The 25,531-nt window shown below is 39.0% G+C and overlaps 1 protein-coding gene and 1 non-coding gene across 13 annotated transcripts in view; one reads left to right on the forward strand and one right to left on the reverse strand.

Moving 5' to 3' along the window:
• The window catches only part of ABI1 (abl interactor 1), a 103,293-nt gene that overhangs the window by 33,885 nt on the left and 43,877 nt on the right, over nucleotides 1–25,531 (forward strand). For all 12 annotated transcript variants that reach the window (XM_060006084.1, XM_060006085.1, XM_060006074.1 and 9 more), the window contains exon 2: nucleotides 7,096–7,263. In XM_060006084.1, the coding sequence (XP_059862067.1) occupies nucleotides 7,096–7,263 (168 nt within the window). The remainder of the gene's footprint in view (nucleotides 1–7,095; nucleotides 7,264–25,531) is intronic.
• Nucleotides 10,759–10,831, reverse strand: TRNAG-UCC (transfer RNA glycine (anticodon UCC)). The gene has a single exon. It is a non-coding gene; the product is annotated as a tRNA-Gly (tRNA).

Here is a 25,531-nt window from a genome sequence, read left to right on the forward strand (position 1 = left end):
TTCCAGCCTTTCTGTTTAATCTGAATCTGATCGTGAGGAAACAGTCAGACAAATCCAGGTTGTAGGACTTCCTATAAGACAGCTGGCCTGGAATTTTAAAATAATGTCTATGTTTTGAAAGAGAAAAAAAGGTCAGGGTTGGGAGGGGTTATTCTAGTTTTAAGGAAACTGAATAGACATGACTGTCAAGAGCTGTGCACAATCTTTGGTTACATCTTGAATCATACAAAACAAAAGATGTAAAGAGTTTGTTTTGGAAGTTGGAAAAATTTGAAAATGAGCTCTGTAGCTGGTATTACTCTGTGATTAAGAGTGACATACAGGGCTTCCCTGGTGGCGCAGTGGTTGGGAGTCCGCCTGCCGATGCAGGGGACGGGGGTTCGTGCCCCGGTCCGGGGGGATCCCACGTGCCGCGGAGCGGCTGGGCCCGTGAGCCATGGCCGCTGAGCCTGTCCGCCCGGGGCCTGTGCTCCGCAACGGGAGGGGCCACAGCGGTGAGAGGCCCGCGTACCACAAAAAAAAAAAAAGAGTGACATACAAAGTTCACCATCTAAATCCCGAAGAGCATTTTCTTTTAGTATAAAATAAAATTTCTTCATAAGAAAGCATTCTGACATAATTGAGTTGGCAGGTTTTTTTCTGAGTGATACATAAAAATGGTGCCTCTGACATAGCTGTTTTGTTGGAGTCATTGAAATATGGTGTTTTTTGGTAGATGTGGGCTATTTTGTAATGAATTATCATGAAATATCTTCCATTTTTTCATTGGAAAAACCTTACTTAAATATTTGAAATATTCTGTGGGAAAAATACTGACTGGAAAAGTTTCTGGCAAGTTTGGATTAGAGTTAAGTTAGAAGTTGTTAAACAGATACAGTGTGGTGACATTTCTGCAAAGAGTGGGAGGAAAGGTAAAGACAGAAGCAAGATGGTTAAAACTTTTTTTTTAAATGCCCATGAGACCCCTGTTTTGTTACCTAAGCAGGGTTATTAAACCACTTGCAATTAGGACGCAGAGAAATTATTGTTCCTCAAAGAAAACAAACTATTTTCAAATCCTCTTGTCAGACTTTAAAGAAGGTTCAAGGTAAGTAAGAAAGAGAACATTTTAATTTGTCATACTATTTTTCTGAAATGTTATTAGGCTAGTACTGTAGGATATGTGCTAGGTATAGGCTCTGTTTTCCCTGTAGGACATCTTGCAATAGTTGGGCCCTATATTAGAAATGATGCTCTTAAAGTTAGTTTATAGGTTAGTGTTTGTTTGGAACTTAATTATACAGCTAAAATGTTACAGAGAAGAGTTGGGAGAAAGTGATTAGTTTTATTAGACTTGTAAAATAAATAAACAAATAACTTTTTTTCTTTTGGCCTCACCGCGTGTCTTGAGGGATCTTAGTTCCTCAACCAGGGATCAAACCTGCCCCCTCTGCAGTGATAGCACAGAGTCCTAACCACTGGACCTCTAGGAAATTCCCAATAAACAAGTACTTTTTTTTAAAATAAATTTATTTATTTATTTATTTTATTTTTGACTGCGTTGGGTCTTCGTTGCTGCGTGTGGGCTTGCTCTCGTTGCAGCGAGTGGGGGCTACTCTTTGTTGCGGTGCGCAGGCTTCTCACTGCGGTGGCTTCTCTTGTTGTGGAGCACCGGCTCTAGGCTCCTGGGCTTCCGCAGTTGCAGCATGCAGGCTCAGTAGTTGTGGCTCGCGGGCTCTAGAGCGCAAGCTCGGTAGTTGTGGCACATGGGCTTAGTTGCTCCGCGGCATGTGGGATCTTCCCGGACCAGGGCTCGAACCCATGTCCCATGCATCGGCAGGCGGATTCTTAACCACTGCGCCACCAAGAAGTCCCAACAAGTACTTTTAATAAATCAACAGTAGTAGTGTTTGAGGAATACAGATTTAAGGTGGAGCTAGAGCAAAATGACAGTATTGATGTTTTGGTATTTATTTCATATGATATAAAAATATCTAGGGCTTCCCTGGTGGCGCAGTGGTTAAGAATCCGCCTGCATCTGGGAAGATCCCACCTGCCGCGGAGCAACTAAGCCTGTGTGCCACAACTACTGAGCCTGTGCTCTAGAGCCTGTGAGCCACAACTCCTGAGCCCGTGTGCCACAACTACTGAAGCCCATATGCATAGAGCCCGTGCTCTACAACAAGAGAAGCCACTGCAATGAGAAGCTGTGCACTGCAACGAAGAGTAGCCCCTGCTTGCCACAACCATAGACAAGCCTGCACGCAGCAATGAAGATCCAACACAGCCAAAAATAAAATAAATAAATTTATATAAAAAAAGAAAAACTTCCTTAAAAAAAAATCTGTATTAAAATGGGTATTTTAAGATATTTTCTAAGGGTCCTGACTTCATTTAAAAATCAGTGAAACTTAATTTTTAATATATTTTAGATATAAAACTTTGCAAGCATTATAAAACCAAGTAAAATGTGAATTTTTAAAACTAAATATGACATTTATTGAAGTTGAAGGACAGATACATGGGGTTATCATATTACTCTTTCTACATATATATAAGACTCTATGCTAACCAGGGGAACAGTAGGAGATATTTGTAATTCACTGTACATGTTTTCCATTGGATTCCTACAGCTACGAAATAATGCCATCTCTTGTTTGGTTATTTAGAGGAAGCTGGATTTGAACTTGCTTTTCACATTGATGCCCTGATTAAAATCAGGGTCTTAATACTAGAGGAATTAAAATGAGAGTAGGCAACAATCAGTTACTGCCATAATCATGAAGCTATTGAAAATTGTTTTTTAAAAAAGAATAGGAAGAGAAAAATAGCACATGGGAAAATGCTCATGGTATATTTTTAAATGAAAAAAGGTTATGTAGCTATAGAGTATGGTAAGTTTTACATTCTTGTATACATACATGTACTTGAGAGACTTTGAAGAAAATACACTAAACTGTTAACAAGGTCAATTTGAATGATAGGACCATGGTACATTAACTTTTAAATTTCTCTCTCTCTCTCTTTGTTAAAAAAGCAGGCAAAAATGAAACCATATAGTATTTTTTTCACTTAGAATGCATTCCTTTTTAAATTTTTTAATTCATTTTATTTTTGGCTGAGTTGGGTCTTTGTTGCTGCACGTGGGCTTTCTCTGGTTCTGGTGAGCGCAGGCTTCTCACTGCGGTGGCTTGTCTTGTGGAGCATGGGCCCTAGGCACGTGGGCTTCAGTAGTTGTGGCATGCGGGCTCAGTAGTTGTGGCTCACGGGCTCTAGAGCACAGGCTCAGTAGTTGTGGCTCACAGGCTTAGTTGCTCTGTGGTATGTGGGATCTTCCTGGACCAGGGCTCGAACCCGTGTCCCCTGAATTGGCAGACAGATTCTTAACCACTGTGCCACCAGGGAAGCCCTGCATTACTTTTTTTTTTTTTTTTCCCCTGCATTACTTTTTAAGCATACTCATGACAAGGATGTTCTCTCTATCTCTTTTGGGGTTTAAGTAATTACTTGTGATAGAGGTAGAAAGGTTTTTCTTGTGGTCTTATGTGAAGGTTGAGAATGAGGGAGAGGAAGTGTGGTTAAAGATAAATGTATAGTTATGAGAGAGATTGCTTATAACTCCGTAATTTCCACTTTAGGGAGTGAAAAACGAGATTATTTTGCCTGTGTAGTCACCTTGAGGGGCAAGAAAAGGACTTAATAGGAGTAGTTTTACTTGAAAAGTTTCTTTTCTCTAGCTAAGCTTGGTATCCACAGGTGGATAAATGAGGAAAAAGAGAGCTAGTTTTATATATGGGCTCTTCAGAAAATTCAGTTATCTAAAGAATTTCCTGTTTAGTTCTTGGCTACATTGTTTATTTTGAGTTTAGCTCTTTTAAATAATTAACTTTTCCTTTAAAGCTGAATACTTTTATTTCCATTTTAAGCAAACTTCATAAGTGGCATAAGACAGGGATGGCAAATGGGTTACGTATCACGTGTCAGCTCCTAGAGTGATTAGTTAAAAGTATATAGACTTTTGTAGGAAGACTGCTATAATTGATTAACAGTGTCTGTTTCAGCTCCTTGGAGAAGTGCTGGCTATTTGTCTTCTGGTTTATAATCCATTTTGTGTGATCCTTTGGAACATACTAAGGCTGCTTGGTAGTTAATACAGTAAAAGCACCAAAGAAGGGCTTCCCTGGTGGCACAGTGGTTGAGAGTCCGCCTGCCGATGCAGGGGACACGGGTTCGTGCCCCGGTCTGGGAAAATCCCACATGCCGCGGAGTGGCTGGGCCCGTGAGCCATGGCCGCTGGGCCTGCGTGTCCGGAGCCTGTGTTCCACAACGGGAGAGGCCACAACAGTGAGAGGCCCGTATACCGCAAAAAAAAAAAAAAAAAAACACCAAAGAGTGAGGGAGACCAACTATTGGATACTAAACTTACAAACCTGAAATAAGTGACAACAGTAATTCTTGTGCAGATTTAACTTTTAAATCCATGGTCTGTAGAGGAAATTAACTGTGACTAGAACTGCACTGTCTCCAGTAAGGCCACAATCTACATATGGCTCTTGAGCCTTTAAAATGTGGCTAGTTTGGGAAAATGAATTTTAAAATTTTATTTGATTTTAATTATTTTAAATTTAAATTTAAAATAGAAGCAGTGTAAAATGGTTTCTGTTAAATACAGCTTTACTTTTTTGGTAGGGCTACATTTTACTTTAACCATTGCATCGGAAGACGCATGGGAAGTTTTTACGTCTAGGCCTGGAAGTAGCACCTGTATCTGCTGTCATTCCATTGACAATACTTAGTTAACACATCCATCACTTTATGTATATCTTTTTTTTTTTTTTGCTGAGAACATGTAAGTTCTACCCTATTAGCAGATTTCAGTTATGCAGTACAGTGTTAACTACAGTCACCATGTTTTACATTTAGGCCTTTTCGTTGGACAGAGTTAGGATATTGATATATAATACGTGATAAAATCAAAATTAGGTTCAAGTGAATGCTTTCAGTTTAAATCCAGAGCTATAGTTTTTTCTTAACTTCATTCTTCTTACATAAGAATCTCTTTTGAATTATGCCAAACATCTCAGGTCTCAATGACTTAAACATAAGTAATGACTTGCTTTGTCCCACACTACACAAACAATAGTCTCAGGATAATAATTCCAAAAAAACCATCAGCAACAAAGTGATTGAAAACAGCTTTAGTATTTTTTTGTTTTCCTCTTTCAGTTGTTTTCGTCCTAAGGATAAGCTCCATTAAGAATGTACAATCAGGGCTTCCCTGGTGGCGCAGTGGTTGAGAGTCTGCCTGCCGATGCAGGGGACACGGGTTCGTGCCCCGGTCCGGGAAGATGCCACATGCCGCGGAGCGGCTGGGCCTGCGCTGCTGGAGCCTGTGCTCTGCAACGGGAGAGGCCACAACAGTGAGAGGCCTGCGTACCGAAAAAAAAAAAAAAAAAAAAGAATGTACAATCAAAATTTCTGTGCTTTGAAGCCACTTTTAGGATATTTTCTTTCTGGTTAAGCCACTAATTGGATGCACAGTTAGGCTCATTTGATTAATTTTACATTTAATTTTGGGAAATTCCTTTTTAAAATTTAATTTTGTTATAATTGTATGAATTATTTACATAGTTCCAAAATCAAATCTAAAAACAAGGTATGTTTAAAGAATCTTATCCATGTTCTCGCCAACCTATTTACCCCCGACCCCATATGTAATTATTTTTTAAAGATGTTATGTTTTATCCTTTTTTCTTAAAAAATAAAAACATATATTTATGTATCTTTCCCCATTTCTTAAGTAATAGCATTCAATAAACATTTTTATTTTCTATCTTTTTTTTTTTTCACCTTAGCAATATTCTGGAGATCGAGTGTAGTGGTAATAACGACATCCCTCAACGTTCCTTCTTAGAGCTGTATAGTACTCTGCTGTTTGGAGGTCCCATAGTTTATTCAACCAGTCCCCCATCACTGGTTATATCAGTTGTTTCTAGTCTTTTCTATTGCAAATAGTGCTGTAATGAATAATTACATAATATTTTTGCCAGTGATTATTTGAGATAGATTCCTAAAAGTGAAATTACTGGGACAGAAAATAAGTCCATGTGTAATTTTGCTGGCTATCACCAGCAGTATTATCAGAGAGTCTTTCCCACAACTTTGCAGAGTACCTTGTCCCACTTTTGGATTTTTGCTGGATGGGTAGGTGAGAAATAATATCTCATATTAGTTTGCATCTGCATTTCTTGTCTGTGATGAGCGATGTTGGATTTTTTAAAAAAAGGTTAAGAGTGGTTGCATTGCTTCTTTTTTTTGTTTTTTTTTTGAACTGTTAGATCTCTGTTCCATTGTTTCTATTTATTCTCGGCCTTTTAATTTTTAGATTACATACTGTTATACAAGTTGCTGGCCACCCTGCTCCCCGCCCCCCTCCATTCCCTCCACCTCCCCCTGCCCCCCAGAGTTTATCACTTGTATTTGAATTTTGCTCTGAACTTTGTCTCTGAACATTTCTTACTGTTTGACTCTGACTTGTGTACTAGAGTTTGGGAAGAATGGATGGGTAAAGGGTGGGGTCATAAGATTTACAGTAGTTTTTGTGGAGATGAGAAGCTTGGTTGTAATGGTTAATGGGGGGTTTGGATTTCTGATGGTGATTAATGTAAACAGGAATGTAAGGTAGAATGGATTTATAGTCCATATCACTGGACTAGTAGATGTGATTTTTTTGTTAAATTAACATTTGTTAATTAGAGCCCCAGGGTGTCATGGATGGTGAGCTCAAGGTTCAACAAAAGACTGGAAGGGAAAGTGAAATAGAGACATTTATTACTCACAGGTCCTGGAGGAGATACACAGCATGCCTTGAGGGGACACGTGGCGAGGTCAGTGCAGGGTGCAGGCAGAGAGTGAGCAGTAGGACCTGAGGCACGTGCCTTTATTAGGGTCCAAGGGTAGAGTGCTTTGTGGTTCATCAGACAGGTCCGATAAATTTTTTGATTCAGTTGGGCTTTTCTATTAAAAAATATAAATTATAACTCTACCTTTCTATAGAACAGATGTTTAATGAATGTTAACCTAAATAAATATTGGTTGTTTTTGTTCTTATTTCAGGCTACAGACAAGAGAAAAGCTTTAGAAGAGACCAAAGCCTACACAACCCAATCCCTAGCTAGTGTTGCTTATCAAATAAATGCATTGGCTAACAATGTACTCCAATTGCTGGACATCCAAGCCTCTCAGCTTCGGAGAATGGAGTCTTCCATCAATCATATCTCACAGGTAACAGCTTGTAAAAAGCTTTAAATTCACATTTAATTAACTGGCAATATAGTATCAATAGGTAGCCTAGAAATATGGAGTCCTTACTCATTTTCTTACTGACTGACTAGTCATTACCGCTTTCAGCTTTAGCTTTGGGTTCAGTAAGCCTACTCTTCTTTTTTTTTTAAAGTTTTTGTGTGTGTTTGGTAAAATATACATACCAGTGGTTATTGGTCTGTGGTTTTGGTGTTAGTGTAGTGCTGGTCTTACAAAATATGTTGGACAGTATTCCCTCCTCTTCAGTTTTATGGAAGAGTGTGTGGTATAATTGATTTTCATCCATTGCATTGATTTTCATTCTGGTCCTTTTTCTCTTTTTTTCCTTATCCATTTACCCTAAATGCTACCTTTACTATGTATGTTTTTTATTGTAGTTGGGGAGTTTTTGAAAGGCAGCAGATTGTATTGTTATTCAATTTAAAAAATTCTAGAACCTAGCACTAAACCTGCCATATGCTTAGCATTCAGTAAGTGTTTGTTAAAATTTCTGTTTAGGAGGGGTTGGTCTGTATACTATTCAATACAATACATGGAAATATTTAATAAACATTTGAATAGAGAAAAAAGTCCTGTGGGCATGTAGTTTGGGTGGTGCTGAAGGAGTGACATTTAAGTTGGGGTTTGAAGGGAGCCTGTGCATTTATCATATTGACATGGAGTGCAGATGCATTCCAGTCTAAGGCAACGGCGTTAGACAAAGACATGATGGCTTGTTCAGGGTGACTAGAATGTAGGTTTTGTTTGGAATGAGGAATGTACCTGGAGGTTAGTTTGGAAAAATAAATCTGAAGTTCTAAATTGTAGTTCATTTCTCTTTGATTTGGTTTCATTGATAAAGCTGAATGACAGCTTGTGCTTCATTAGGGGAGTAGGTGTATGCTTTTGTTGCTTCTCTGCTTCTCTTACCTGCTTGGTGGGAAATATACAGCTCCTGAATCAGACCAGCATGTTTAGCAGAAAAAGAGAGTATCAGTCTTCCCTAACCATCATCAGATGGCAGACTGATGTGATTAAGCCTTGAAGCAAGGGAAAGAGGATCCTTTGGAAACTGGAGACTCTGTTCTTTAGTTTTAAGGCAGACAGCAGGCTATCCTCCCTCTGTTCAATATGCTTTTTGGAGAAATGAATCACCCAAGCCCATATTCTGCCTCAGATAGTCTCTTTGTGGTGTTGAGGAAGCAAACCTCCAAACCCGTACCTGTTGATCACAAAGTTTGGGCTAAACCATATTTTAGTTCTGTCCTAATCAATAGTAATAACTGGGGACTGGTCTCATCTCACTTAGAATAAGGGCTACGTTTTTCAAAAAGGGACTTTGGGGGCTTCCCTGGTGGCGCAGTGGTTGGGAGTCCGCCTGCCGATGCAGAGGACGCGGGTTCATGCCCCGGTCCGGGAGGATCCCACATGCCACGGAGCGGCTGGACCCGTGGGCCATGGCCGCTGGGCCTGCGCATCCAGAGCCTGTGCTCCGCGACGGGAGAGGCCATAGCGGTGGGAGGCCCGCGTACCGCAGGGAAAAAAAAAAAAAAAAAAGGGACTTTGGAACCCTCCTTCTTCTGTTTTGATTATAAGCGGTTAGTTTGGGAGTTCCTTTCCAGATCTTCTGACCTTTTGGTTGTCTGTAAGCCATTCACCAGGCTATAGCTTGAACCTCCTAATCAGTTGCTGGGTCTTTACAGTTGCCTAATCTTGTTTCAAAGCCTGGAAATGGTTTTTCACTTCCTGTGGTTTAAACCTCAGATACCTTAGCGTGGCATAAAAGGCCCTTTGGTCTGGTCTCTTCCAGCTCTCATCACATTCCTGCCATTCTCAACTTCTTGAAGTGTTCCAAACACGGCATGCAATTTTGTGCTTCTTTGCTTTTCCGTAATCTGTTTATCTTACTTGGAATTAACTTTGTTCATCTCTGTTCTGCTTAACATAAGCGCCAGATGAAGCCTTCACTGATTAGCTCAGGGTAGGGTTACTGACGCAGTCTATGCTCTGCCGTCTTCCTCCTTGTATCAGTTACTTGAGGTATCGATACATGTCTGTCTCCCCTTCCTCTCTCTTTGAAGGTAAAGATCATCCTGTGTAAGTACCACACCCCGACCGATTGTGCCCCAGGAGCTCCTCATCTCTGTATCCTCAGTACGTAGTTAACCAGAGCTTAAGAGGTGGTTTGAAAAGTATTTTTTGAATGAGACAGTGTGGTATGGTCTGCTTTGAAGTCATAAAGATCTGGGTTTGAATCCTAGTTCTGCCAGCATGTGATTTGATCAGATAACCTAACTTTTTTGAGTTTAGTTTTCTCATATGCAAAATTGGGACTATAGAGCTGACCTTAGAGATGAAATAAAGAATTGCATGTAAAGCATTTAGCCTAACACCTGGATATAACACGTTGGCATTATTAGTCATCATAGCTAATCATCCATTCTTTCTCTTATATTCAGCCTCTCTTCAATTCCCCCTCCAATCAACATTATTTTCCCCCATCTTAAAAAAAGCATTCCTTACCATGTGTTTTGAGATATTACCTTTTCTCTCTTGACAGTTCACAGCCTGAGTTCTTGAATCTGTCATCTTGTGGCATCTTCTTCCTTGAAACATATATATGCCTCAGTCCATTGTGGTTTGATTTTTGTCTCCTTCTACTCCATGGATGTTGCTTTTGCAAAAAGGAGCAGTGATATCTTTCTTTTAAATCTAGAAATATTTTTTGCCACCTCTTCCTTGTTGCTTTTATTTGTGGCACGTGACAAATTTGTGATTATGTTTGTTTACTTATTTAATGCCTGTTTCTTCTCTTAGAGGTAAGTTTAATGATGACAGAAACCTCATCTGTTTGGTTCATCACTGTGTCCCTAGTGTCTCCCTTAGGGTCTGGCAAGGAGTAGATCCTTGAATCTTTAAATTATCCGTGTGGAACTTCAGAAAATCTGTAGTCCTTTGTGAATAAGCATCACTGTTTTTATTTTCTTTCAAATTAATTAATTAATTAAAATATTTATTAACATTAGCTTTTAAAATTTATTTTATTTTATTTGTTTTATTTTTGGCTGTGTTGGGTCTTTGTTGCTGTGTGCAGGCATTCTCTAGTTGTGTCGAGCGGGGGCTGCTCTTTGTTGCGGTGTGCGGGCTTCTCATTGCGGTGGCCTCTCTTGTTGTGGAGCACGGGCTCTAGGCGCGTGGGCTTCCATAGTTGTGGCACACAGGCTCAGTAGTTGTGGCTCGCGGGCTCTAGAGTGCAGGCTCAGTAGTTGTGGCTCACGGGCTTAGTTGCTCTGCAGCATGTGGGATCTTCCCAGACCAGGGCTCAAACCCGTGTCCCCTGCATTGGCAGGCGGATTCTTAATCACTGCACCACCAGGGAAGCCCAATATTTATTTATTTATTTGGCTACACAGGGTCTTAGTTGCAGCACTTGAGATCTTCATTGCCGGGATCTTCGTTGCGGCATTCAAGATCTAGTTCCCTGACCAGGGATCGAACCCGGGCCCCCTGCATTGGAAGTGCAGAGTCTTACCCACTAGACCACCAGGGACGTCCCTCATTGTTGTTTTTAGAAAGTTCTCCATTTCAAAGGAAAATGAATGTACCCTAAGGTAAATTTTGAATTATCAATGATTTGGTTCAAAATCTTAAACATAGAACTTAATGTGGTCACTGAAAATATTTTTGCCCACCTGTTTCCTGAGAAAGTCCAAGTGTGGAGAATTAAAAAAAGGCTGAAGTGGATTAGAACCTGTAATTACATAGTGTCAGTGTTTGCAGTCTTCTCCATACTCACACTCTGCCTTGCAGTTCTTGTGAAACAACCAGGCAGGAGCTGGTCAACAGATAAGAGCGAGAATTGACCATTACCATTAAAAAGAAAATCTCTGTGCCTATTACTTTCATTAAAAACCCACACCCACCTCTATCAGATGATATTTCAATCCTTAAACTTTGCCTTCAGGACAAAGGCTGGATTGTTGGTGTGGTATTGATGCAAGCATGGTCTTGTCTTCCCTTGCCTTTCTAGCTTCATTCCTTCCCTCCCTTCACACTCTGTGCTTCAAACCTCCTCATTCAGAGCTCTAGCAGTGTGTGCTGTAGTGGCTGTAGTCCCTTTGCTTGGAATGTCTGTCTCCCGGATTTCCTCTGCCTGGCTCACTCCTGCTCACTGTTTAGGCTTCAGCTTAATTGTCCTGGTCTCATGGAAACCTTTTCCTTGGTTCCAGAAGGCTAGGTTTGATCTTTCCTTGTACTTCTGTGCCTACTCCTTCATGACAGATAGCTTATGTTTGTTCTTCCTGATCTGTTCTCTCCCCGCTGGTCTTTACCCTGGGAGGTTTACTGTATGCATTATGTCAATGGGCGTCTGTGACTTCCGGCTTCAGATAGGGTGCAGCCAGTGTGGACATGGGTAGATCGGAAGCAGTGAGAAAGGTAAGCTCAGAATATTTATTTCCCTGGTTTCTTCCTGGTGGACTGGCTGTGTCCCAAGACAAGTCATTATTCCCCTCAATAAAGCCCTTCCTGGTAGCCTTGTCTGTGTGACTTTCTCTTCCTCGTTCTGGTAATCTCTCCTGCCCTTGTCCTTTTGGATTTAGGGGTGCTGTTGCTGCTGCTAACACTAGTTCCTGTACCTTCCTTTCTGTTCCCCTATCCCTCACCATTCCTTTGTCTTTAGTCCGTCTATGTTATAAATGCTCTTTGAATTTTTCTAATTGGAATAGTTTGTCAGTTTCTGATTGGAAATCTGGCTAATACAGCCCACCATGTGTTATTTCTGATACTGCCCCCTCTCTTTCCTCCTGTTTTTGCCTTTGCCCTCACTTAGGGAAGCAGGAAGCTCAGCTGGTGAAGTTCTAAAGCACCCTCTTTCTACTTCAGACAGGACAGTGCTACTTTTGTTTATATTACATAATGAGATTCTGTGTAAGAGTTGATTTGAAATTAGGATGAACAACAGAAAGATTTGAAAATCAGTGACTGCAAGAAAAATCTTAAAATCTTTTTAACAGCATTTAAGTTTCTTTAAGAGGCCTGGCACCTGCCTTTATTTTTAGCCTTATCCCTTACTACTAACCCACCTAGGACCTTTAAATTCCAGGGATAAGAAATCTCTCTGCCTGTCAGTGTCCTGGCTCCTATTGTTACAGACATGTTTCACCTGGCTAACTCCCACTCATCCTTGAGGTCTTACCCTAAATTTTATTAAAGGGTGGTTTTCCCCAATTCCCCTTTCTGGCCTGCCTCCCACCTGCGCACATACTATTAGAATTCTGTTAGTTGTTTTTATAGCGTCCTATACTTCCCTTTCATCGCATTTATTATTAGAATTACATCGTTAATTTGTCCTATTCACCGTCTGCCTTCCATAGGGTTCACTGTGACCTTTGCTGTATTTCTGGTGTCTAGCATGCATATGTCTATTTATTCAACAAATAAAAGGGAAGGAAGTTATAGTGGAAAGTCTCAATCTCTTTAGAGGAGCCCAATGCAGAGACTTTAGGGCCATTAGAATTTGTAACAGTTTTTTTTTTTTTTTTTTGCAGTACGTGCCTCTCACTGTTGTGGCCTCTCCCCGTTGCGTGTAACAGTTTTGAATGGGGCCATCCCTTTTTAATTTCAAAAGTCATTGTATCCTTATTTTAGAGAAACCATATTTGGTTGTGTTCCTCCACAGATTAATGGAACATTGATTGCTAAATACCTCTGAATCATTGAACTTGAAAAAAAAAAAAAGTCTTGCTCTCATTTTTATCACTGAGTAGTAAAGATGACTTAAAATATTTTTTTGGAGGGGGAGGAGGGACAATTTTAAACTCACAGAAAAATTGCATGTACAGGACAAAGAACTTTTTTGTTTTGGACTGTTTGAGAATAACCTGCTGCTATGATGCCCCATCACTCCTGAATACTTTGGTGTGTATTTTCTATACATAAGTACATGCTACTGCATAGCCATAAAACAGTCATCAAAATCAGGTTAATTACCATCTAATCCACACATTCTACTTATCTGCCAATTTGTTCAGTAGCTTTATGGGAAAAAGACCCAGTTCAGAAGCATTTAGTTATCATGTCTCCTCAACCTTCTTCAAACTGCAACAGTTCCTCAGTCTACCCTTGACTTCACCTGACCTTGATACTTTTGAAAATTATAGGCCAGTCAGTTTGTAGAATGTCAATATGAATATGTTTGTTTCTTCATGATTAGATTCATGTGATAAATTAAAGATAACTTTTTGGAGGCAATAGCTTCCTATTTAAAAACCACTTTCATTGTCTTAATTTTTTTTTTTTTTTTGCGGTACGCGGGCCTCTCACTGTTGTGGCCTCTCTCGTTGCGGAGCACAGGCTCCAGACGCGCAGGCTCAGCAGCCATGGCTCACGGGCCCAGCCGCTCCACGGCATGTGGGATCTTCCCAGACCGGGGCACGAACCCGTGTCCCCTGCATCGGCAGGCGGACTGTCAACTACTGCACCACCAGGGAAGCCCCATTGTCTTAATTTTTTAAAGAAACTTTTTTTGTTTACTTTTAAGTCTTTTTCTAAGTGTTTCTAGCATTAGGGCTTGTAAATCCATAATAATATATATAAAGATAGAGGAAATCTATAAAGAATCTGGCATGTACATCAAGGCATAACATCCCTAAAAATATTTTGTTAGAGATCCAACAAAAATTGCTGTCATAGGAATTTTTATTTCAACTAATCAGGAATAATTGATTTTGCTATATTTTGTCATTAAGATCGTTTCAGAGCTAAAAAATTTTCAGATTTAAAAATCCTTTGGTTCTGAATTGCAAGTGATACTTGAGAACTTCTAAGATATAAATAAGTATATTTAATTATGACAATTTATTTCTAAAATAACCAACCATCTTGGTTAAAAACAAATTGTATACATTTTAGCTCTGAAATAATTTGAAAATCCAAATGAAGTCAGTCAGAATCGCTGTTCTAAGACTATTTTTAGTTATTTTTCCTTAGAGCTGGTTTCCTTTCTAGCCACCTGCAGTTTTATGTGCCGTCCCACGTGTTCATTTTTTCTAAAACTGTTCCCCCACCAAGCTTGGCATGAAAGTAGCTTCTCTAATGTTTTTGGTTTGTTCTTTTGAAGAGCAAAGTATAAATTATAAAACCTCCATTGAGTAAATTCATGTAAAAATATTGATGAAAGACAGCATTACTATGGAATAAAGGATTCTCTGGCTCTAGGGTTTTTTTTAATTACAGTTTATTTTGTCTTGATATCATTATACTACATATTAATATATAGAATTTATCTTTTCCATTCTTTTAAAAAATTTTTTTAACCTTTTATTGAAGTATAACACACATAGAAAATGCACAAAACATAAACCTACATTTTTAATGAACTATCACAAAGGAAAAATCTGTGTATTCATCAAGACCTACAACATAGCCAATCATCCTTATGTTCTTCCCACCTGCCACCCCTCCTCTCCTTCCCAAAGGTGATCACTATCCTGACCTCTGGTAATGTAATTTAGTTTTGTTTTTTTTTAACATCTTTATTGGAGTATAATTGCTTTACAATGTTGTGTTAGTTTCTGCTGTATCACAAAGTGAACTTTTCCATTCTTTTTACTTTCAACTTTTTCCTGTTAAGATTTGTCTCTTTTAAGAATAACTGGATTTAAAAAAATACAGTGTGAGAGTTCCTTCGTGCACTAGTGGTTAGGATTCCAGGCTTTCATTGCCATGGCCTGGGTTCAGTCCCTGGTTGGGGAACTGAGATGGTGCAAGCCAAAAATAAAAATTAAAAAAAAAAATACAGTGTGATACTTCTTTTAACTGGGGCATTTATTGCATTTATATATTGATATATTTGGATTCAGATGAACCACCATTATTTTGTACTTTTTATTCATGCCATCTATTGTTACTTTTTCTTTTCTTTTCTTCTCTTTTCCCTCCTTCCCTCCTTCCTTCCTCTGGATTAACATTCTCTTTTGGATTAACATTCTTTGGAGGCCTTATTGTGTATGTGTGCACGTATATGTACGTGCATATGTGATGTGTGTATGCTGCCTCCTGCTTATGGTGAATTATTTCCTTATGTGTTTTATAAATTTTGATTGTGAGCTCAACTTAAGATCTCATCTTTGAGATCTCTCTGCAGGCTAAGGGTAATACATTGATAAGATAAATTGATTATTCCTAGACAGTTTTGTTCTGCCAAGTGTTTTAGGGATACTATCAGTCCAGGACTATTTAGAGTTTTGTACCTGAAAACTTCATGGAACATGTTATACTATCTTGGATAACTGCCCCCCTTCCTCTCCAGTATATATGTGTGTGTGTGTGTGTGTGTGTGTGTATGTATTTGTGTCTTAGAGGTGTTGTAACAATTACCTCAAACTTAATGTCTTAACACAACTTTATTATCTTATAGTTCTGAAGCTTAGAAATATGAAATGGGTTTCACTGGGGCCAAACTTGAGATGTGGGCAGGATTGTTCTTTCTGGACATTCTATGGGAGAAGCTGTTCTCTTGCCTTATTTTAGCTTCCAGAGGCTTCCTGCATTTCTTAGCTGGTGGCCTCTTCCTCCATCTTCAAGCCAGAAATGGCCAGTTGAGTCTTTTTCACATGGCATCACTCTGATCAGCACTAACTGTCCTGCCTCCCTCTTTCCCTTTTAATTAAAGACCCTTGTGATTACATGAGCCCACATCAGTAATCCTGGATAATCTTCTTTTCTCAAGACCTTTAACTTAATCACATTTGCAAAGTTCCTTTTGCCATGTCAGTTCTATCTTCCCATCTTCAGCAAGCCAAGGCCTTATATTTAGTTCCCATTTGGCATAAAAGTCTAACCCTGTTTGTTAGTGGCCAGCAAGCCCCTATAGGATAGCTTCTTTCATATTTTCTGCTCTGAGTTTTAGTCCTCCTTTCTCCTTCTCCCTGGATTTTCTTTGCTCTATTTAATATTGGACTGAATTTTAAAAAGATGCTGTCATAGTCTATCAAGCGTGTTTAGGCAGTTTGTAAGTGGGAGAGTTTTCAGGTTATCTAATCTGTCATATTGCCTCGGTTGGTATTCCTTATATTAGCAAGGTATTCCTGAGTTTTAATAAGATATAAGGTCTTATTAATATTACTTTTATTTTCCGATTATCTTTTAATTTAAAATGCTTTTAATTTAGCCTCAAAAGAAAACAAAACAAAAACCAACCCCCCAAACCTCAGTGAATCTCATCTTTGAACAAGCTTGTCATTTAACTGTGATTAAAAGTCAGTTTCTGGGCTTCCATGGTGGCGCAGTGTTTGAGAGTCCGCCTGCCGATGCAGGGGACATGGGTTTGTGCCCTGGTCCGGGAGGATCCCACATGCCGCGGAGCAGCTAGGCCCGTGAGCCATGGCCGCTGAGCCTGCGCGTCCGGAGCCTGTGCTCTGCAATGGGAGAGGCCACAACAGTGAGAGGCCCGCGTACTGCAAAAAAAAAAAAAAAAAAAAAGTCAGTTTCTCTGTTTAAGTACTCTGTTTTACCCTTATCAACAAAACTGTGTTGTTTTTCTTTAATCTGACCCAGGCTCTCCTGGGTTACTCTGGTTCTGCTGCTCAACCAGACCAAAAATCTCTCTTACAACATCCTGTTTCCCTTTTTGACTGTCTGGTCAGGTGGTTCTCTTTCAATACAAATTTTTGTTTTCTATTTTTCTGTCTCGAGCTAAAGGCATATAGATATTATTCTCTGCCCAGGTGTTATCATTGGGCTTCATTTCACAATTCCCTCTGTCCGTCTGATAATATGTGAGTGTGTCCAAGCCAGTGAGATACTACCTAAGGGATTATAGTGAAAAGCTAAGTTCTGTATCACCCCTTTCTTTACCCAGGCTTGCTTTCTAGAGCACTTTTATAGTAAGTACTGTGTATTAGGCTTTTTACACACATGAACACCTATGAATTAATTCTCACAACAGTCCCATCTCACAGATGAAGAAACTGTTATACAAAGCAGTTATATTACTTGTTCAGGATCATACAGCTATTAAATGGCATTATTTGAACTAGGAAGTCTCATTTTGGAATCTGCTTGTTATCACTGTGCTGTACTGCCCTTAGTTTTAGACTGAAAATTATTTTCCTTCGAAAGGCAATAGAGTCTATTTCTTCTGGCTTCCAGTATTGTCATTGAGATGTCTGATATGTCTCTGATTCTAGATCCTTTGTATGTAACTTGTCTTTTTCTGGAAACCTTTGGAATATTTATTCTCTTTAGCTGTGGTGTTTTGAAATTTCACAGGGAAATAACTTGGTATTGGTCTTTTTTTTTTTTTTATTGGTCGGTTTTTTTTGTGTGTGTGTGTGGTACGCGGGCCTCTCACTGTTGCGGCCTCTCCCATTGCGGAGCACAGGCTCCGGACGCGCAGGCTCAGTGGCCATGGCTCACGGGCCCAGCCACTCTACGGCATGTGGGATCCTCCCGGACCGGGGCACGAACCCGTGTCCCCTGCATCAGCAGGCGGACTCTCAACCACTGCGCCACCAGGGAAGCCTGGTATTGGTCTTTTGAAAGTACATTATGCTGGCACTTGGGGGATATGCTACTATATTTTGCAAGGGGGGGGCGTCTAGTGTTATTTCTTTGATAATTTCTTTTCCCATGTATTCTCTGTTCTTTTTTTCTAGATGTTCTATTCAGATATTAGACCTTCTGAATTAATATTTTAGTACTGTTTTCCTTTCTAGTTCTACATCTTTGGGAGACTTCCTCAACTATAAATTCCAGTGTATCAGATATTTATATTGTTAAGTTTTACTATTTTTAATTTTTAAGAATTTTCTTGCTCTTTTTCACAAGTTGGATTCTTATTTATTAATGAATTACCTTTTATTCATATAATATATCAACATATATGACATATGAATATATATATTTCATATAATATAAATCCTTTTAAAAAATGATTCCACTAGGCTCTGCAAGTTTTTTTTTTCATGTTCTTTTTTTCTGTTTTTTGTTTTGTTTTGTTTTGTTTTAGGTCCTCCCCCACCCCCCATGCAATGTTATATCAAATAATCTGGTGATCCTAGTCTGCTTCTATTTAAGAATGAGGAACTGAAATGCTTAAGTAGAAACTATAAATATGTGACAGAGACTGTCAGTTGGGGGGGTTGGGCTTTGGGCAGGGCCCCACCCAAGTCTTCAGTGTTTAGAAGTCTTTTCTTGTGCTGTTCTGTTTCTGCAGTGAAGAGTTTTTCTAATTTCTTTCATGAGAGTTGTGTTTATGAGGAAAAGCTGGCATTTGAGAACATGGTGAGTGGAAGGACAGCGAACTCAACAGTTCAGTATATAGACACTCAATTCTCTAGCTTTTAGCTCTGTTCCTCACTTTTAAAAGAAAAGCAGTTGTATTGAGATAGAATTCACATACCATAGAATTTACCCACTTAAAGTGTACAATTCAGTGGCTTTTGTTATATTCACAGTTACACATCCATCACCACAGCAATTTTAGAATATTGTCATTACCCCAAAAAAGAAACCCCCTATCCTTCTTAGCTCTCACTCCCCAGTCCCTGAATCCTCTCTCCGCCTAGCCCTAAGCAACTAACAATTTACTTTTTATCCCTGTAGATTTGCCTATTCTGAGTATTTCATATAAATGGAATCATGTAGTAAGTGGTCCTTTGCAGTGGTTTCTTTCACTTGGCATGATGTTGTCAAAGCTCATCCATATTGTGGCCTGTGTCAGTGCTTATTCCTTTTTATTGCCAAATTAATATTGTTTTATGGATATATCAGATTTATCCATTTATTAGTTAATGGATATTTGGACTGTTTCTACTTTTTGGCTATTATGGATAATGCTGCTGTGAACATTTGTGTACAAGTTTCTGTGTGGACATATGTTTTCAGTTATATTGGTTATATACCTATGAGTGGAATTGCTGGATCCTATGGTAACTCTAGGTTTAACCCTTCAAGGGACTGCTGACTGTTATCCAAAGTGGCTGCACCATTTTACATTGCCACTGGCAGTGTATCAAGGTTTCAGTTTCTCCACATCCTCACAATCTCTGTTTTATCTATTTATTTTTAATAGCCATCCTAGTGGATGTCAAGTGGTATCTATCTCATTGTGGTTTTGATTCTGTTCCTCACTTTTGTAGTCTAAAGAAACTGTTGCTTCCAAATTCTGAGCCTCTCAAGGGTTATTTTTTTCTTTTAGAATAAATTACCTTGCTGTTTATGGGCGTTTTGGGTTTTAGCTTCTTCTGTTGTTCTGTTCAGTTAGTTACCTTGCTTCCATTTGCTTTCTGATATCCAGTGATTTATTGGAAGTTCTTGTCCACTGATTTTTCTCCTCTTATTTCCCTTTATCATTTTGGGGAGGAAAAAATATATATATATTCAATTATATATATATATAAATATAAAATAATGTAATCAATCCTCTAAATTTAATCTCTAAATTTAATCTACCAACTTGTATCTTTAAATATTCTTTCTGTATAAATATCCCCAAATGGTGTCCTTTCTTGTAAGAAGAATTACAGGACCAAAAATACTCCTGTGATGAATATGAAAGAAATGAGGCTCAGAGAGGTTATTATTAAGTACAATCCAGATCCTTTTAAAGTGTTGGATTTGACTCTTCTGATAATACTGATTTACACTCCTTGTTATATGTCTAATGTAGCTGGAACATCTTAAATGAATTAAGTAACAATTTTTAATTTCTAAGATTGTTCATAAGAGTTGTATTTATTATTGGCTATAAGCTTTAACAGGTTTAACATCATCTGGTAAACTCAGAGTTAAACACTTGAATATGGATGGGGAACAGAGAATAATAATAATGATGATAATAATAATAAATAATACTAACATTTATTTAGTCCTTTCCATGCCAGACACTGTTGAAAATCCTTTATACATGTTACCTCATTTAATCCTCATATTAACTGTGTGAGGTTGATAAAATTCTTTGTTTTTAAACCTCATTTGTCTGGTAAGAAAACAGGCTACAGAGCTAGTAAATGGTAGAGTCTACTTGTAAATCTGTGCAGTGTGCTTCCTGAGTCTATGCTTTTGAAGTCATTAGATTATAATGCCTGACATTTCTACAGAATTTTAAATATATTATCTTTTTGAGAGGGGAGGGACACTCATGAGATATTAAAATAAATGTTAATTCTTGGGTAAGGAGTAGTAGTTGGGGAATTAGTACAAGCTTATGAGTGATATGTAGAAGATGAACTGTGATCTAATGTTCTCTTAAAAGCTCATATTTACTTTAGATCCTGGTTTGGATCAAAAATGATTATCACTAAATTAAACACAAAAAATTGTTTTTTGATGTGGACACATAATTGCCATTTAGAGTGTTGTATAGTGTGCATTATATTTCTTAAGCAGGAGGGGAGGAGACAGAAAAGTGTCCTTGTGTTGTACTAAAGTTGGGTGTAGGCCAAAGTATTAGTGACAGATCCAGTTTTTCCCAGGATAAAATGTTTCAGAATAATTCTGATCTGGGTGTTTTATATTATGTTCTTCTACCAGAGTCTTATTTTGCAGCTCATCTTTTCTAAATAGGTCTGTTTTATAGTGTGTATATATAGGTCATTCTGAATCAAGTTAACTTCACAGTTGATTGGGACCTTGTTTCAAGCTTATTGAACAAAGCTCTAACACAGAATTTTGGGCATAGGGCCATTTCCAGAGTCTGGTCCAAATAAGCAGTAACAGACAAAGATTGTCTCTTTCTTAGCTGAAGGCTTTCTCTGTGTGGCTGGTCTCAGGACTCTTTTACACTTTTTCTACCCCTTTCATACTCCTCTCCTTTTTCTATTCAGGGCAAAAGTGTTTTGGTTTTCATTCTGTAGTTACTCATTCAGCAAGCATTTATTGTGCTTTTACTTACATACAAGGTTCTTTGCTTGAAACCTATAATGACCTCGCTGTATTGGCACTGTCATTTCTGGGGCTAGTAGGCCTTCAGATATGATATTGAAGAAAATATGTGAAATATTAAGTAGTTTTGCTATGTCATACTTCTTTCCCGCCTGTCTTTTGATAATTAAAAAGGATTGTTTTCTGGAGGATATTTAAAAGGAGCATATGCTTTCTTTACACCCCGCCCCCCGCCCAACTTCCCAAAGTGGTAAGGGAGAGTGTAATTAAAACAACATATTTCCATACAATAATTTTAAATAATCATGTCTTAAAAGGCAATTTAAAAATCTTGTCTACTTGTGAAATTTATCTTTTTATTTCAACATTCGTTTTGGAAAACACTGTTTTTCTTTTAAATAGAATCACTTTTGGAATATTGTAACTGTTCTTTCCTTCGAACCTTTGCTTTCTACGCAATTTGTTTTACCTATTCCTATTCAATTCCCATTCTGCTCATATTATGAAGGGTCAGCTTGGCCCTTTAAAAAGAACTTGTCAAGTTTGGTTTCCTAATTTCTTTAGTCTTTCTTTAATAACTCTTAATATGAGTAGAGTTCAACTCATTTTTATTCATGCTATTTAAAATTTTCTCTAATCTCTAGGCAGGTGTTGTATTTTCACGCCTCTTTGCCTTTGCTTATACTGTTCCTTTTGCTTGGAATCCCCACCCCCACCCCCCACCCCCAGTCTACTTTCTTCTCTTTGGCCTGCCAGATATGGCTGGCTAAAGTGAGGTTTCTTTTATGGAGTCTTCTGATAATGCTCCAGGAATAGTAGTCATTTTTTTCTCTGTGCTCTATTTTTTTTTTTTTGCGGTACGCGGGCCTCTCACCGTTGTGGCCTCTCCCGTTGCGGAGCATAGGCTCCAGACGCGCAGGCTCAGCGGCCATGGCTCACGGGCCCAGCCGCTCCACGGCATGTGGGATCTTCCCGGACCGGGGCACCAACCCGTTTCCCCTGCATCGGCAGACGGACTCTCAACCACTGCACCACCAGGGAAGCCCCTCTCTGTGCTCTATTTGTGCTTTTTGTGCAATTTAAAGACTTAAAAAAATTATACTAAATAACATTCAAAAGAATAAATGTAATATAACAAATTTTATAATAAAATAAACATCTGTGACTCTACCACCAAAGTTAACTAGAAAATGGTCAATTCTGTTTTTTCTACCTTTGTGCTTCAATCTATACTCCCAAGGGACATTATTATCATTATTTCCTTGCCCTTTTAAAGTTTATCACAAATTATGTGTATCCTTAAATAGTTACTGTTTAATTTTGTTTGGGTTTGGGTTTAATAAAAATAGATTCAGGCTGTATGTTGTCAAAACCAAAGCCCAGTATAGCTTGCTTTTTTAATTCAGTGTTATGTTTCTACTATTTAGCTGTATTTCATTCATAGTAGTTCATTCTCATTAATGTAATATTTCAAGTATAAGTTTGCCACTTACTTGCATTTACATTTAATGAATCTGGAATTGGTTTTTTCGCTCTAGCGTGAGGTAGGGATCCATTTTCTGTGTTTCTATCTGGCAAACTAGTTGCCCTATTTAAATAATGCATTCTTTTCTCCTGTGCAATCACTGTAAGGTAACAAGTTTCCTTATGATCATGCGTTTGTTTCTGAGTTGTATCTTCTGTTGAATTGGTCCATTTATTTAACCCTTTTTAAGAACCCTACTGTTTTATTTACTTTGGCTTTATAATAAATATCAGCAGGCAAGCCCCCACCTCCCCCTTCCTTTTTTTGTTTTTTAAACCATGTCTTGGTCATTCTTTCCCCCTTGCCCTTCCGTATATATTTTGAAACCATGAGAAACCCAGTTAGGGTTTTTATTGAGAGGCTCGAAGCTGAAGATCAGTTTGCGAAGATTTGGCATCAATACTGCATTGGATGGGAGTGGAGGAATGAGATGTATATCTGGTTGTGAGTAGGTGGGGTGTGTTGTACTTGGCTTTGAAGGCCACACTTTTTTTTTTTTTTTTCAGGTTAATCTGTCAAACTCTCATTTCACTGTTTATAACCGCATGGGGAGGGAGTTTCTTAGGGTTATTCAGGGTGTTCTGGTTATTTTGGGGGGTAGAATATTTCTGCTGATTTTCCTATGTTCCCCATTGCTATTATTCTTTCTCACAACTCTTGATATTATTTGTACTTGTTATGGTAAGTCTGCCAGAGTTTTCTAGTTGTGTTTTTTGTTTTAATTTTATTTATGTTTTTGGCTGTGTTGGGTCTTCTTTTCCGTGTGAGGACTTTCTCTAGTTGCGGCGAGCGGGGGCCACTCTTCATCACGGTGCGCGGGCCTCTCACTGTTGCGGCCTCTCTTGTTGCGGAGCACAGGCTCCAGATGCGCAGGCTCAGTAGTTGTGGCTCACAGGTCCAGTCGCTCCGCGGCATGCGGGATCCTCCCAAACCAGGGCTCGAACCCGTGTCCCCTGCATTGGCAGGCAGATTCTCAACCACTGCGCCACCAGGGAAGCCCAGTTGTTTTTTTTTTAATAAATAAATTTATTTATTTATTTTTTGGCTGCGTTGGGTTTTTGTTGCTGCACGCGGGCTTTCTTTAGTTGTGTCGAGTGGGGGCTACTCTTCCTTGCGGTACGTGGGCTTCTCATGGCGGTGGCTTCTCTTGTTGCAGAGCACGGGCTCTAGGCGCGCGGGCTTCGGAAGTTGTGGCACATGGGCTCAGTAGTTGTGGCTCGCGGGCTCTAGAGCGCAAGCTCTGTAGTTGTGGTGCACTGGCTTAGTTGCTCCACGGCATGTGGGATCTTCCTGGACCAGGGCTCGAACCCACGTCCCCTACATTGGCAGGTAGATTCTTAACCACTGCACCACCAGGGAAGCCCCTCTAGTTGTGTTTTATTAGCTCTAGGTTGTGCCTCTTAACGTTACCCAGATCCAAGCCTTGTTTACTTTGTATTAGGCTACTGCAGCTATGTCTTTGTTATGAGCCCATTGAAGTACTGTTTCATTTTATGTGCTTAAAGTGCAATATAAAATAATAATAAAATTCAAAAAATTATTTTTTTAATGTGAAGATTTTCTTCAAATTAAAAAAATAATTAGGAACCATTGTGTAATTTCAAAACTGGACAGGGAAGTTGTTAAACTATTTTATTGTCATTTGATGTTTAAGCAGGAAACAAATACTGTCCTGTGTTAAACTTAGTTCTTGAATTTTTGTGAGTTTTGGATTATAGATAAGATCTTTAAGAATATACTAATGCCTTACAAGGTGATCACCCTATGCCTGTTCATTCGATTCATTACTTCCAAATGTATGTCATATCATTCTTTTATTTATCAGTTCTCCTTAAGGTGCTGGATCATCAAGCATGGTCATTGATCAGAACTTGTCTTTGGGTTTCTATCTTTTCTCTAGTTTGTCCTACTGATACCCATATCTGTAAGATCTGCTTTCTTCTTTCAAATGAATTTTAGCCTTTAGGACTTGTCTACCTTGGAATCAATGAGTTTCAAGCTTCTAGAGCCTTAATGCTTGTTAGACTGGGCTCTGAGGAGTTTTCTAAAATCTTTTTTATTGCTAGTGGCAAAAATAGAGATTTGAACATAATGCATATTCGTCATCTTTCCTTTTTTATTTTATTTTTTAAGATAAAAATCACATATATTTAAGATGTACACCACCATGATTTGATACACATATACCTAGTGAAATATGACTACAGTCAAGCTAATTAATGTATGTTTTCCTCATATAGTTACCTTTTTTGGTATGTGTGTGATGAGAGCACTTGAAATCCATTCTCCTAGCGCATTCCCAGGATTCAGTACAGTATTATTACCTGTAGTCACCATGCTGTACATTGGATCTCTAGACTTATTCATCCTGCACACCTGCAACTTTGTCCCCTTTGACTAACATCTCCTCATTTCCCCCACCTCCCCACCCCTGGTAACCACCATTCTGCTCTCTGCTTCTAGTGTTCAACGTTTTAAGATTCCACGTATGAGTGAGATCATGACATGTCTCCCCTACCCCCAGCCCCGTATCTGACGTATTGCACTTAGCTTAATGTCCTCCGGTTTCAACGTCTGTCGTGTTTCTAATACACCATGTGCTGTGTCCATGTTTTTGTATTAATATTTTGGAAAATACTTTGCCTTAACTGCAGAGCTGTAGATTGGATAGTTTGATAGATATGATTCAGTTGTGGTTAATTTTTTCTGGTACTTTTTTTTTTTTTTTTTTACGGTACGCAGGCCTCTCACTGCCGTGGCCTCTCCTGTTGCAGAGCACAGGCGCTCCGGACGCGCAAGCTCAGCGGCCATGGCCCATAGGCCCAGCTGCTCCACGGC

Source organism: Delphinus delphis, chromosome 2 (genome assembly GCF_949987515.2).
Source record: "Delphinus delphis chromosome 2, mDelDel1.2, whole genome shotgun sequence".
NCBI lineage: Eukaryota > Metazoa > Chordata > Mammalia > Artiodactyla > Delphinidae > Delphinus > Delphinus delphis.